This window comes from Rhipicephalus sanguineus, chromosome 1 (assembly GCF_013339695.2).
Source record: "Rhipicephalus sanguineus isolate Rsan-2018 chromosome 1, BIME_Rsan_1.4, whole genome shotgun sequence".
Classification (NCBI taxonomy): domain Eukaryota; kingdom Metazoa; phylum Arthropoda; class Arachnida; order Ixodida; family Ixodidae; genus Rhipicephalus; species Rhipicephalus sanguineus.
The window spans coordinates 46,688,051-46,702,926 of record NC_051176.1 but is presented as its reverse complement, the minus strand read 5'-3'; the positions used below and the strand labels follow the sequence as shown (position 1 = coordinate 46,702,926).

The following is a 14,876-nucleotide window of genomic DNA, read 5'->3' as shown; positions in this document are numbered from 1 at the left end:
GGCCCTATCCACCATCTAGGCATTCTCCTTTATACAAGTGCTTTTCGAACAAGCGCCGTAGAAAGCCATTCCACCAAATTCGACGAGTGGTCACTTCATTTGCAGAGATCCTACGCTTCCTTTGTACATTTTCTGAAAGTCAATGCGAAAAATGGACAGCCCTCATGAGTCACTAAATGATCTGTCGAGTTCTCGTATCTTTGACAACCATCCTGCATTGAGAGAGCCGTACTCGTTGCTTGTACGAAGCAATGCCGAAGAAATGCGAGTCCTACTTTTTGAACACCATGTAATGGATATTGCTGCGCAGCTTCGGCTGTGGCAGTGCCATCCTATGGACTGTGAACCCTCTTTTGTAGCCGTTATGAAACACACGCCTCCTTCAAATATCCATATGTACTTTCTGGAAGTACAACACAAATACTCCTGTCCTGAATTTTATTCAGATGCATCCAAGCCTCATACTTACACGTATTACGAAGCGGTCAGCCCATCCATTTCCTATACGGGCACTCTGCGCCCTAACACAACCATATTTGCCGCAGAGACCTACGCGATATTGGCAGCCGTTAAAGACTATAAATAAATAAATAAATAAATAAATAAATAAATAAATAAATAAATAAATAAATAAATATTCCAAATGCAGTTATTTACGCAGACCCTCTAAGCGCCCTAAAAGCTGTGAAAACTCTTAGAGTGCACCAAAATCTTGTATTTTTATCACTTATGCAACTTTTTGCGCTACATGTGCGTCCAAACAGCATACCGTATGCTGGATGCCAGGGCACCGCAACGTCAAAGGGAATATTTTGGCCAACCAGCTAGCCACGTTTTCCACGCAAGTTCTGCTGATTCATTCACAGCTGTCCCTTTGGTGGACCTGAAACCTTTCCTAAGGAGGATGCTCCAGGATTACTGGCAGTGCTTATAGGAAAAAAGGATGAAATTTAACCGCAAGGTAACTTAAGGACGAGAAGGGAGGAGACAGAACGTCCTTGTTTTACCTTGCGTTAAATATCGTTTCATGTCCTACCAACCACGCCAAATTTCACCCCCTGTGGGATAAAGGAACATAACATAAACTACGTGTTATTCAGCCTTATCTTGAAAGCAGATCGTTGGTGTGAAAATGGCATGGTACAGAAGTAACATTTTGCAGACTTAGGATTGGACACACACACAGCACACACGCATTCCTTCTGTCCCGTTACAATCCACCCACATCCACCTACCATGATCTATCCTTCATCAATGCAGTGAACTAGAAGCTAACCGGAAAATGCATTTTCCTTTGCCGTACCAGCAGCATCTTCCACTTCATCCCGCTGTGTTCGTCGGCAAAGACCCTTTTTTTGAATACGAATCAGTTATGGCTTTTTTAAAGATGTACATAGTTTTCATGTCGTTTACCCAGGCAATCCGTAGCACAGCCTCTTCCCTGAGGTCACTGCTGCGGTTGTTGTATAGAGAGAGCACCTGCATCCCGGCCCTTGATTCCAAGGATCACGATGAGACATTAGCGCCAAATAGCAGTGATTTTTCTTATTTTGTGATCAATTTGGAATACATTTTATAACCATTGTTCTCCCCACTTCTCATTGCATTACGTTTATCTGTATATGTGTGTTTCTCACATTCTTAATTGATTTTAGGCCTCTACACAGCCAAATTACAGTTTCATTGTGTTGTGGTGTTCACGGCGAGCTCACTGCTATGGCACTCTTTCGCCAACCTTGGCCCTTGCTCTAGAAAAGCCATACATCATCGGGGCGAACTTCAATTGAAGCCGGTGGCCCCGGTGCAGTCGTCTTGTGGCACTGGTTATTCAAGCAATTAACGCAACTATTTTCTGCATTTTGTGCATGTCCATCATTTGCCTACCATGTCATATTGTGCACATATGATTCGTATGTGCTACATTGAAAATCTGTACTGACAACTGTATATCATTCTTCCACATCACAGGTTCACTTTGAGAACCGAATTCTGCGCCAATTCAACGCGGAATTCGCCATACGTGTATCGTTCAGGGACGACAACATGGACAAGCTGTCCTTCACGTTGAACCTTCACTCGTCTCGAGATGCTCTGCTGAATGTCATTGTTGGACGCTTTCTGCATGAGGGACTGCAAGTTGGCACCAGGGAATTCAAGTTCCTGGCTCCTTCCACAAGTCAACTTCGTGACCATGGGTATGGAGCAGTTCGGGCTTTTTAGTACTGTAGAACATTATGATAAAAAGGAGATAGTGTGAACATTATATTTTTCAGACTCGCTAGGGACCGCAAAATTATTAAAAATGGAGGATGTCCAAAAAATGTATTCCTCAGAAAGCGGCTGCTTGTCGAGGCGCGCAAACACTGCTGAGGAGGAATGTCTCTAGGTGTTTTATAGTTTTTATGAGTACATTACAAAATTACAACAGGCAAATGGCTTCTAAAAACAGACCTACTAAAACTTTATTTAAAAATCCAGCCCTTAATGTAGCGCTAATTCTGCTCTAATGAAGCACTAATTTTGCGTTTAACGTAGCGCCAATCTAGTTTTTGTGTACGTCATGGCGTAGTTATAAATACCGCGCAAAATCCTGCGCTAATGTTATTCTTGTGTAGATGTTGATGTAGTTTTAAATCCTGCGCTTGATCCAGCTGCACTACCGTGAAACCTCAGGAAGTGCATAGCACTTCCTGAGGTTTCATAGCACAACAACCCAGCGATTCTCTTGGCAATCTCGCGCGCGCCGAGGCGCCCTCTCTTGCGCAGCGCGGGTCTCAGCGGGATGCTTCAGGAGCATTTTTCAAGATTTTAGTCAAATTGTTGCGATTTATTATTCGTTATTGCTCTAGTTTATGTTACTTTACACCTTCTTAATTTACTTGGACTGGTTTTGAGCATTCTTAGCCTTTCTTTAGACCTGTATTGTCCACTGCGTGACCATGCGACGTCAGACAGTTAATCGATGACAAGCCGGGCCCCTAAAGTGCTATGCACTTAACTAGAACAAAAGCTTACTTACTTTACTCAAGTGGTCCTATCTGCACAGCCACATCTGCAATAGCTCTGAAGGTCTGCCAGCAGACTTACCGGTTGTCTCAGTGAACATATAAGTAGCGGTGCGCGAATATTCAAAATTTCAAATGCGAATCGAATACAGTGATGGGAATGCTGCTACAATTTCTCGAATGTGCTACATTTCGCGGAAGCTGCTGCATCTATGGTACGAATTCGAGAAACTGCTCCAATACCGCTCTGACACGTGGCCTTCAAGATTGCTAGAAGGGCAAAACTGTACCGTACTGCTTCAGAGGCTACAACGACGAGAACTTGTGATCAGTGCCACATACCGATTGTCACTACTCAATGCGAAGAGTGCCGCAGCATCACTTGCCGTTCTTAGAGCTCTCCAATGTAATTAACTCCAGTTTTGCACTCGTGCTTAATTTAGTATAGAGACGTGTCAGTGTTCTTTGTGCGTAATTGTACGTGCTGGGGCAGTTTCGCTAGATCGCTGGACCCTGCGTTAGAGTTCCCCACATGGCTCCCAAAGGCGTCCATTAGAAGTCATCTACAGCAACTCCATGGACTCATACTCCTGGCGTGATCTTTTTGGATGCGGATCGACATCCTGTACCACCACAGCTTTCTCCCGATTGCCAAATTTCCTGTTGAGAAAACCTCAGAGTTTTGTATTTCAAGGTCGTGTTTTGTATTTCAAGCGTGAAACGGAGGCAATAACCATGATAAAGAAGATAATACCCTGCATTGGCGTAGCCAGCGCAGAAGTAGGGGTAGGGGTTAAAACCCTCCTACCCTCCGAAATTTTTCAATGTTGCGCGTTTATGTATACACGCATACATACAAATGCATGTACAAAGATATATATACGGTGTATGAACCCCCCCCCCCCATCTCTGAAGAAACATTCGGGCTACGCTACCGCATACACCCTGGCACAGCAGCCATTACATTAGTGAAAGCTGAGTATATCATGATCAAGCAAATTAAGTTCGTACTGAGTTAATTGGTCAACATTAATTAGTGGAACATATTTAGTGAATTCGGCATTTGTGGCAATTAATGGGAGTTAATGAGTGAACGTTGGACATCATTATCAGGTGCGCGGTAAAGCAGCCACACGGGATGGATTTCGCCTTCGAGTCATACGCCAATGCACAAGAGACACTGTGAGTTGTGAACTGTGAGGGAACCTGTTAGTTGCGATACCAACAGTATTAACGCGATAGCGTTAGACAGCTCGTGTCGCTGAAATTCCGGTGTCGGCGACGGTGTCGGTGACGGCATCCTTAGTTGTGAGCGAAAAATCATCTGTGACCGTAAAATCTAGAAAGATGCAAATAAAATGAACAATAAAAATCTTCGGTCCCATTGAGGATTGAACCTGGGCCGTTTGCGTGGCAAGCACGTGTCCTACCACAAGACCACAATGTTACTTGCAACTACTTCGGGAAAAAACAGTACATAAATGCCATGTAGTGGAAGGAGTCTCCTTAACCCATTTTGTTCGGCAGGTGTCAAGACGAAAATGAGCGCATTCGGCGATTTGTTGCACATTGGCGAGGCCATCAAACTAGGTTTCTTGCGCGACGCCATGCTTCGAAAAAAGGCGGGATAGTGCCTCAATCGCCGCTAAAACACACACGAACTTTAAAACAGCTCCAAAAATGGACAACTATGTCCATCAAGCGGAAAACGTATCAAGCCAACGCCTCCTTTTAGAGGAGGCGTTGATTAAGAAAACAGTAAACATTAGATAATGTGCTGCCATCTGTGAGGCATTCTGAGAAATACGTCTCGACTCTAGCACAGGGAAGTGCTTTAGATCGAAAACCTGTACCATTACTATAGACACATCGCGCGCGCGCGTGTGTGTCTGTGTAGCGTATGCGTGTGTGTGTAACAATACACATTAATAAGTATGCAATTAGTGGTTGAAGTGCCCACTTGGGGCCGGATTTCGGTATCGCGTTCAACTCTTAAACGCAAAGCTTAAGGGTCTCCCACTTTTTTTGTGCTGACATTACTTCTCTGCTAATGGCTGAAAGCCTAATTACTAAGTCCTGTCATCACGGTAGCAAACCAGTTTGTTTCAAAGCTGTCTTGTGGTGTTGTGTTGATGTCATACAGTTTACTTCATTTTAATAAGAATTCTGGGGCATTCCTTGTGTTATTTTAGTGCAGCTCGAACGCGAAAGCCGCGTTTGCTCATTCTAGTCGATATTTAAATTGATACTCTATCATTCATCATTATTATTTCGTCCTGACGACATGCTTCAACACTGTGGGTGGCTGCTACAAAACGTAATTTTTTGTGGTTCAAAATGTGCTCCAAAACGCTCTTGGTCGATGCCAACATTTTTCTTATTCAAAGCTTATTCGATGCAGAAAATGCATAGTTGAATTTTCCCAAATATTCCGCCATGGCCGAATACAACGTAGTTTAAGAGGCAAATATTTGGACATATTCGATCATTTGAAGAAGTGACAACTTACGAATGCTACGCAATGTCATTTTTAAAGTAAAACATTGCTAATACTTGCACGGTAGGTCGCATTGTTCTTCGCGGGTACTGCGTGCTACTATTCAGTGCATACTTATGCTGCGTTTAGGTCGTTTGGCTATGTTTTATTGTAATCACTGAGAAGTAGTCATGACACACGCATGACCTTCGTGCCTGTCCGACACGGCCAGATGACAGGTTTACTAAGGTTGAGCGTTGGGCTAGTTGGTGCAACGTAATCAAAAGTTTCACAGCGCAAGCAACGAGGACGAACGCGCTGTGTGTGTCTCTTCTTTGTTCGTCCTAGTTCCATGTGCTGTGAGACTTTCAATTACAGATGACAGGGCAATGTCTTTTTCATCAAACCTTATTCCACAGGTCTCTTATACAGCATATGTTGCACTTCTGCGTGTTATGAAAACATAAAGAAATAGCCTATAAAATTGTTACCTAAGCAATGTTTAGATGCGTGCATGACACTGCATAAAGGAGAGGGTGTTTTTCACTTTCAGACGTGTTGTTAAAGTACCTAATGTGCTCACCCTATGAGCATGTCAAGCAGTTATGTTTTTGCAAGATAGTTCACATTGTGTAGATTACCAAAAGTATCTTCAATGTGCTGCAGCCTAATATCATGCAATTTCATTAATTTGTTAAAAATCAATCATTACTTCTTGTTTTGCAACTTTTTAACGACGCCCACGTGGCCGAGAACGGGTAAGGGTAAGGCCAAGTGATGAACATAAGAAATTCACAGGCGCAAAATGGAATCAGCTCACACAGGACAGGGTGGTTTGGAGATCAATGGGCGAAGCCTTTGTCCTGCAGTGGACATAAAATAGGCTGGGGATAATGATATAGACGTATTCGGTACTAGAAGACAGTTTTTTGCCCTTTTCGTATTCAATTCTTATATGAAAGCTTCCATATTCACACATCCCTAATAATAAGCCTTTATGAATATGTACTCTGTACCTGCGAAGAATCCCGCTTAACTATGCAGTAACTGCCAAGCTAGTGTCCATGCATGTCCTGACGAGTGGCACCAATACCAGTAAAGAAATGAATAATCTGCCTTATAGTAAATGTACCCACTACAGTGTTTTTCTTTTTTACTAAGTCGTGGAAAAAAGGAAGGCTTGCACGACCGTGCTATAGTGCACGGTTGCAAAGCGGAGGAGCATTTCAAGATGATGACATAGAACAGAGGCTGTGAAGGCAGTTTAGACGACTCGTCCAGCTTTTTCCGATGTGTGTGGATGTGTTATACAGTGATGTGCTACTGCACGGCAGCCTTCACTGTATCATTCAAATGGAGCCAGTCATTCCTAGCTGGTTGTGTGCAGCGTGTCGCCTGCAAACTCATGTTATCATGCTCACGATGAGTTGCTTTCATTCCTGCAAGTCAGGGGTTCCCAAACTTTCGGACCTTGGGGAACCCCTAACATTTAAGTGCGTACCATTTTAGGGGCCTGGCTTGTCGTCCATCCGTACATCTCGTATGGCGGGATCACGCTCAAAACTAAGTGGTCAATACAAACCTAAAACAAGGCTACCAATGACTAAAACCGTGTTATAATAAACATAAAATGTCTAAACTAACATATTTAACAGAAATAACCATGAATTAATCCAAATAAATAACCTAAAATGGATAAAAACGAGTCGAAAGCATGCGGCTGACACCCATATCGCATAAGAGAGTGCGCCACCGCCTCGGCAAGAGCGCAATTTCACCTCCCACCGGCGCCTTCGCCGCTACATCTGAAGGGGGAAACGACCTGATGAAACTGGTTGCAGACGGCACGTATCTCAGCTGCCGTAACAAGCAGGGAGTCGATAAAGCGCAGCAAAGAGTAGCGCGCATGTCGCGCACCAATCTCCCAACAAGAATCTACTCGTGGCGGGGGAAGCTTACATGCTGACCTCAAGCATTGACGTCATCGACAGCTTGGTAAACGGAGAAATGGGAACTCTACGACCGAGAATCGCTGGCTGCCCGTGATGCGCACTTCCTCTGGTTTCACAGTATTGGAGCGGCACTTCGCGCAGGATTGGGAACTACACCAATCGTTATACAGGCATTTTTTAAGCATGACAACAATTAAATGGGGGGAGGGGTGCTGTAGGCTGGTAGATAGGTGATGGCGCTTCGCGGTGTGCGCAACAACACTATTAACGCCACCGCATTGGCCCGTTAATAGCGAAGGTAGTAGCTGTTGATGCAGAATTCGCAATAATACATCGTGATGGGGTTGTTGGCAATGAAGTCGTACTGGTGTGTTCGTTGCCTGCCGACATTGTACATCCGTGCATTTCCAGTGCCACTCTGTAAAGACATCATGCACTCGCACCGAAGCCGGTGCTTTATTGATGGCTCTCTGTGCTCACTGAAAACGAATATTTTTCTACGACACTTCATTGGGTCGGCCACACCACGTATTGAGGGGTGCAGTTTACCTCCAAGATACAAAAACTGATCACTGTGCACATTGACACAAATCCCCCGACCAAGTCTTCATAAGACCGCTCAAGCCATGGTGACTTGGGCAGTCTTGTGAAGACTGATCGGGTACGTTTCGGGTACGTTCCGGGTACGTTCCGGGTACGTTTTGTATGTCGACATGTTTGAAACGGGTGCGTACAATTCCTGCGAGGAGACGGCACATGCGCGCTTGCATAATTAAAAAACACACACTCTCCTCTGCAGGGCTGGGCACATATACTCAGAAAAGTATTCCGGAATACTGATATCGAAATACATCTGCTGGAAGCCTAAAATGCGGATGCTGAGATACATTTCTCTGTGATGTAACTGGATATTTTGGAGATACATTCACAATATGACGAAAATGTATCCCAGAATACAGGTGCAGGAATAAAAATGCAAGAATATAGATACTGGACTATTTTTGTTATTTCGGGGATGCTGGTGTTCTGCAGACATTTAATAAGTGCAGCCTAATAGTGAAAATAATGTTGCAACGCATTAAAACTTGCAAGTCAAGGATATTGCACGAATCACTAACGCACACGAGCGAATTAAAATACGCATAGATTTATGTTACAGACAAGATATGTTTTGTTAAGAATATTTTCGGTTAATTGCACTTAAGCAAAACCAGCTTCTCAAATACGCTGCCTTTAGGACAGCGTTGGTTCGGCGTCAACAGAAGCCACGCGACCTCGTCCAATGGCTGGCCGCTGAAAAAAAATTGGTGTGTCGTACGAGACTTGAGAAACAGTGTCTTTTGTCGGCAGAGGCCGACAATACAGCGTCAACAAGGTTACAAACTGGGCAAGTTGGAACAAGTTGTTCATAATCGTACTGAGTGCGAACACGAGACACAGGACAGGCGAAAGAACAAAGACGTAGCGCTTTCTTCTAGCTAAAATTTATTCGAACGGTGCACACTTATATGCAGACGAGAAAGAACTCAACAAGACAGGAAAACCCGGGATTGAAAAAGCAACAAAAACATACAAATAAAAAAAATGTCAGAAGAACGCCGCGTCATTGTAGCCTGTTCTGTTTCTCTTGTTCGCTCTCAGCACCACTATGAATACTGCCCCCGTGATTCTGCTGTCAGTTGCGTCGGGCGCTTTACCACATGGGCCATTCTGAACGCGTGGGCAACCCTTCACCGCCCTCCCAGTATCGCCGACCACCGGCGCGCCTTTGCATGGCTTAACACAAAAAGGTCTTCTTTTCCCTCTTGGAAACACGTCAGCTCAATTCCGACAAAAAAAAATTAACGAGATACCCATGTCTTGCACAGTATTGCGATATAATGGATACATCGTAAAAGTATGTCACCGCTGAGGTACTGATAAAATACATTATTCAAATGTATCTCGATACCGAAAGGCAGATACTCAAAAGTATTTCTAAAATAATATCGCAATACTCTCCAGCCCTGATTCTATGATACGCTTCACTAGATACCATTGCGCTATTGCGACAAACTGACTTTTGGAACTTGCTCCAGCCGCAAACAGAGCGGCGTCCTACAGCGCTCTTTCGAGGCTGCGAGATAATTCAGCGGCAATGGTGGCTTCAATTAATGCCGCTTCGGATGTGCAATCAGAAGAGAAAGTCAGAACAATTGTAAGCTGGAGAGCTTTATCATCAGAAATTTCTGTAATTCTCTTGCATCGATTTTATGGTGCAGGGGTGGTGCCACAAAGAGTTCCGAATTTTCAGGCGGGTCGTAAAACCTGGTAACTGACTGTACAACATGAAGACAGTGATATAAAGAAGAGTGCTGAATAGTGACAAAAAGTAGTGGATATTGAATCAAGTATTGAATACTAAAGCACATGGAAGGGTTGATCATTAATGGCAGAGTTCTTGTTCCAGTGAGCAGCGGCACTCTTACGACAAACAGTGGTGATATGTTCGGGGCTACTGTTAGTTGATGGAAGGGGCTGTCTTTTTAGCTCTTTGTCACATATTTTTCGATTCCCGATTGCCACGTATTGTTGTGCTTGGTCGTTGTGCTTTGCTGCTGTAAGGCCTCCGAGTTCAAAATACTTTTGGCACTCGCTCGCAGTATCGTTCAATAGAGCTGTTATTCCCAATGCCGAAAAAGCTATGCGGCGAGGTGCATGTCTGTGGAGTTCCTGAAGGGGTGGTGCTACAGTGGCGACTGTAGCATAATCAAATCTTGACATGACGCCAAACGCCGAGGTTTTCACGCGCCGAAACAGTGTAAATGCCAGGAACTGGCAGGCTGGCTTGGCAATTATTCTAGGGAGGACATGAAGTAAATTCAGCAACTGTTTTAATGAATTTTCTTTTGGAATGCGCTCGTATGTCTGCCTTTTTTCTTCACATGCGCAAATGACATGCAGTTTTTTTTAAAAAAGAACGTGTTAGAGTAGGGCTTGCGCAAATTTATTTTTTTTAATTCGAAGTGAAACTGAAACGAATGATTTTGAAGCAAATTCGAATGGCACCATTCTTTATTAGAAGTAGGGTTCAAGTGATAAGCAGCAAAGTACGTTAACTTTGAAAATTTACAACACTTAGCCCATAGGAGCATGCGTAACACGCTTATACAATTGCAAAAAAAAAAAACTATGCATAGTACAGCTAATCTGCACACTTAACCGTGAAGTGCGGCTTTGTGGTAGTGTGAATTTTCCCTGATTGTGTGGTTTCATGGCTTAGCAGCCACTTGCTGCTGTGGAACCACCTTTTCAGACGAGTTGCATGGGATAAAACAACGCTCTTCGCTTGTTTCGCATTATTCGTGAGTACGAATGCTAAAATATCAAAGTTCAATTAAATGATTGAGTTAGGCATAAGTCGACGCATATTAAAAACTATTGGTGTTCACAGACCCCGAATGATGAGGCAGCTTTAAAGCACGTAAGAAGCACCAAAGCCCAAATTTTGGGGTTAATAAAGGCTGAAATAGCCACAATGAACTGTTTGCAAATACGTTTTCTGTGTAGCCCCTTTCTGCATTAAGGAAACTCGCCTACTAACTTGTGTCGTCTGAAAGCAGCTAACATACCCGTCACGGTGGCAAAGTGGTTCCAGTGCTCGACTGCTGACCCGAAAGTCGGAGATCGAATCCCGGCTGCAGCGGCGGCATTTGAACGGACGCGAAATGCTAGAGGCCTGTGTACTTAGATTTAGGTGCGGCAGATGGTGGAAATTTCCGGATCCCTCCACGACGGCGTCCCTCATAATCATATCGTGATTTTGGGACGTAAAAGCCGAAGATATATTGAAAGGAGCTCACATATTGTGCAAGCCACTTCTTCACAAGGTTTCGCTGCACACGGAAAACTTTTTTAGTATTCATACTGTGCTTAATATCTTTGATACAATTGTTACGAGACAATGAGCAAGTAGAACATGCTCAATCGAACCTTCTTAATTATAGAATTATGCTAAATTGCTTCATTTAAACCTGATGTGCCATAACTGCAAACACGTCTCGAATTGTGCCCAAGCTTCTGCAGATTTCTGAGCGTGACCACTCAGAATCCAAGTTAAGAGGAAAGTGCTAATTAGGTTAATAGGCTTTGGTTCGTCAGCTTTATCTTCAGTTTTGGGTGGAGGAATATTTTAAATTTTTATTGCGTATCAGTATTGCCAGCCAATTTTTCAAAAATACCATACGTCACGGTCAAAATCACCCTACTTTACCCTACAAAACTTTTTTATTACCCCACATTTTACGCTACGCCTAAAATAGCACAGTGTAACAATAGCAACATACATACTATACTTTACTGCACGACATGCAAACTTGTGGTTGTGCTGAAGTCGGAGCGACTTCAGCGGTTTGAAAATAATTTTCGAAAAATGACTAAGTTGCATGGGAAGAGAATGCTTTCTGGTATTTGTATGGGAAGAGCGTTCACTCACAGTTCAAAGAAAGAACTAGGAGACTCATCATCAAGTATACGAATGGCAGTGTAAGTTACATGGTAACAGTTAGAGAGCGTTAAGCGAAACGTCATAGAGGCGGAAAACATATATTTCATAGCAGCAATTTAAAAAAAAACCGGTTCTGAGCAACTACCGAAACGGTAAATACTAAATAAACAAGGATACATTTCACGATAATTCAAGGGGAAGAGCTCTGTTTTTTGAAGCGAGGTGGGGTTAACTTAGATCGCAGTGTTAAGTAAAGAAGAGGAATGCACATGCGTAGGGGAGGTAAGGAAACGACGTAGCATGATTTAATCCAATGTGGAGATATACACTCTGGTGTATGTTAGGGCACTTGCATTCATGAAGCCTTGGGCTTTACGGACAACATTGCAAAGCTAAACGGTCGGCGATAGAGATAAGTAAAAGACGACTGGAGCATTGGCGGCGGTAAAGTAGGCAGAAAGAAAAAAAGACTCAGGAAAACGAAAGTTAATCTGCGACAAGGCTCAGACAGTTCGGCTGTGAATTTATAAGGTATTTTTTTTAATGGGAAGATAACCTTATTTCATCTGGACAAGATTATGCCGTAATGCAATAATGATAATTATAATAGTAGTAATTACAACAAAATTTTGAGCTTGGTGGAGTGCAGGTCACCGCCCCGTTATAACAGGGACGCTCTTTCATCCATCCATCAGCTGCCATTGGAAAAACTCGCATGATCCCTTATGCATTTGCCTAAGATGTGACTCGAAGGCGAAAGTCATTTTCTTTTATTCTTCTTCTGCTCAGTCCATCTTCTTCTCAGCCTTCGAAAGATTTCTGCACCTAGCGTGGTTTTGCACTGCCTCCAGGATCGGTGGCATGGCAAGTTTTCTGCACCTCACGTGCCTCCACGAACGGCCCACCTAGACCAAGTGACGATGTTATGTGATGGTGCCACGATTTGACGTCACATCGTGATGTTACAGTGACCTCACTATGACTTTATGATGACGCCACAAATTCTGGCGTTCTGCGACGTCACGATAACGTCATGATTTTACGTCGTTGCAGGGTGATTTTTTGCATCACTCGCGTTGACGCAGACGGCCGCTTTTCGTGTCTCATGAGACATCTAATGCTTTCGCCTTAATAATTGGAACCGACCGCCGTCGAAATGGAATGGCAGACAACAGAGAGCGAAAAACTATCCATAAAAAAAACAATGCTAGCACGGGGATGTGTGAAGTATTGTCTTTCGTCACTTCCATATGCTGCGACATGGGAATTGAGACAGTTACAATTTTATTCAAAGAAAGATTTCGTATTCGCATCCCTTTTGGAATGTAACCCTCAGATTTCTCGCGCGGATCGCCTATATTTTTCGTTGATCGATGACAAGCAAAATGTGGAAATTACACTACGCCTTATAAGAAAATTGTATTACCGCCCTACTACCCCACGCTGACCGAAAAATTGCGAAAATACCCTACAAGTATTGTAATTACCCCATGGTTGGGAACGCTGTTATGAATTAAAGAATGATTGTGAATGAAGAAAGACAACAGTGCTCATCTGTTCCTTACCTTTGCTATATTTTTACTAAATATATATATTAGTATTTATCAACAAATTTTCATGAGTCTCACAGCCCATGTATTCTGAATAGTTGATTTAATTTTTGAGTTATTTTCAAAGCAGCATATTTTTAAACATAGCAAGTACTAAGTGTATCTTGGCTAGAGCAAGATTTTTTTCTTAACTGCGGAATTACAAAGTCTGTGAATGTGTATAATATTCAAGGTAAGGGGTGCCACAAGAACGGATGGGCTAGGCCCGCTTGAAACGAGAAGGGGTGTTTATATGTCAAGGTATTAATACGAATGCCCAGCTTCAAATGTCGAAATAAATATGAACTAACAACAGAAAAATGCCTATCCAGTAATATCCTTTTATTTAACAGGTCATAACTTTTAAAAAAATGTCACGATAAGCTGTCAGCATAAAATATACTGCTATCTGGAACACACTGTCCAGACTAGCTAGTCATATCGTAAATGTATTCAGGAAATATCTCAGCATAAAACAAGTGACAACACATACAAAAAGTTCTTACGAAGAATTGTTAGTAGCTATAAATGTCAGTGCTGGAAGGGACTGCAGCTATCGTCGACATGCAGAACGTGGATGTACGCGGCCGATGAGCAGCACAACAGTGCAGCGACGATCCGCGAGTGGATGGGCCAGTTCGAGGGCATCCCTAACGTGGCCAAGCGCATGGCACGCATGGGCCAGTGCTTCTCCTCCACCGAGCAGGCCGTCCGTCTGCAGGCCGACCAGGTGCAGGAGATTCCCGACATTGTGGGGGGTGTCCACCCAATCAGCAAGAGGCCGTACATCTTCTCGGATGGCATTGGCATGATGTCCGTGCCACTTGCCGAAGAGGTGAGGTGGAGCGTGTGGCTGTAGCCTCAGTCGCACAATCCTTGACCAGGTCCGTGCATTTCTGGAAGACTGTAGTGTGTGCAGAAATGTTCCTGACAAACCTGTGAGGTATCACACCGATATTGCACTGTAAAAACGCTGAAAAATGACAGCCCCTGTGTCCTTACTCCTGAAAGGTCCTCGCTTCTCAGCAGAGAAGACGTCTTATGCAGATGTGTCCGTCATGTCCCATTGCCTCCCTATTGAAAATCGGGGGTTGGTGGATGCTGGAAATCTTGGTGGACATGGTGGAAGCAATAGTGGACAAGGTGGAAAGAATAGTGGATGTGGTGGAAGCTGTGGTGGTCATGATGGCTGATGATGGCGAGAGTGGAAAAAATGGTGGCAGATGGTGGTGGTGGTGGCGAGCTTCTTTTGGTGTTAAGTGGAAAATGCTGGCTGATGGTGGCGAGCAAAACATGTTTGGTGGATGACTTGGTGAACAAGCTGGATGACGGTGGCAGGATGGAAGCGTGGTGGATGACGGTGGCATG

The 14,876-nt window shown here is 43.7% G+C and overlaps 1 protein-coding gene across 1 annotated transcript in view; it reads left to right on the top strand.

Annotated features, from left to right (window-relative positions):
- LOC119385548 (uncharacterized) overlaps nucleotides 1-14,876 on the top strand; it is a 140,910-nt gene that overhangs the window by 60,778 nt on the left and 65,256 nt on the right. The window contains 2 exon segments of the mRNA XM_037652993.1: nucleotides 1,969-2,195; nucleotides 14,079-14,343. Coding sequence (XP_037508921.1) covers nucleotides 1,969-2,195; nucleotides 14,079-14,343 — 492 coding nt within the window.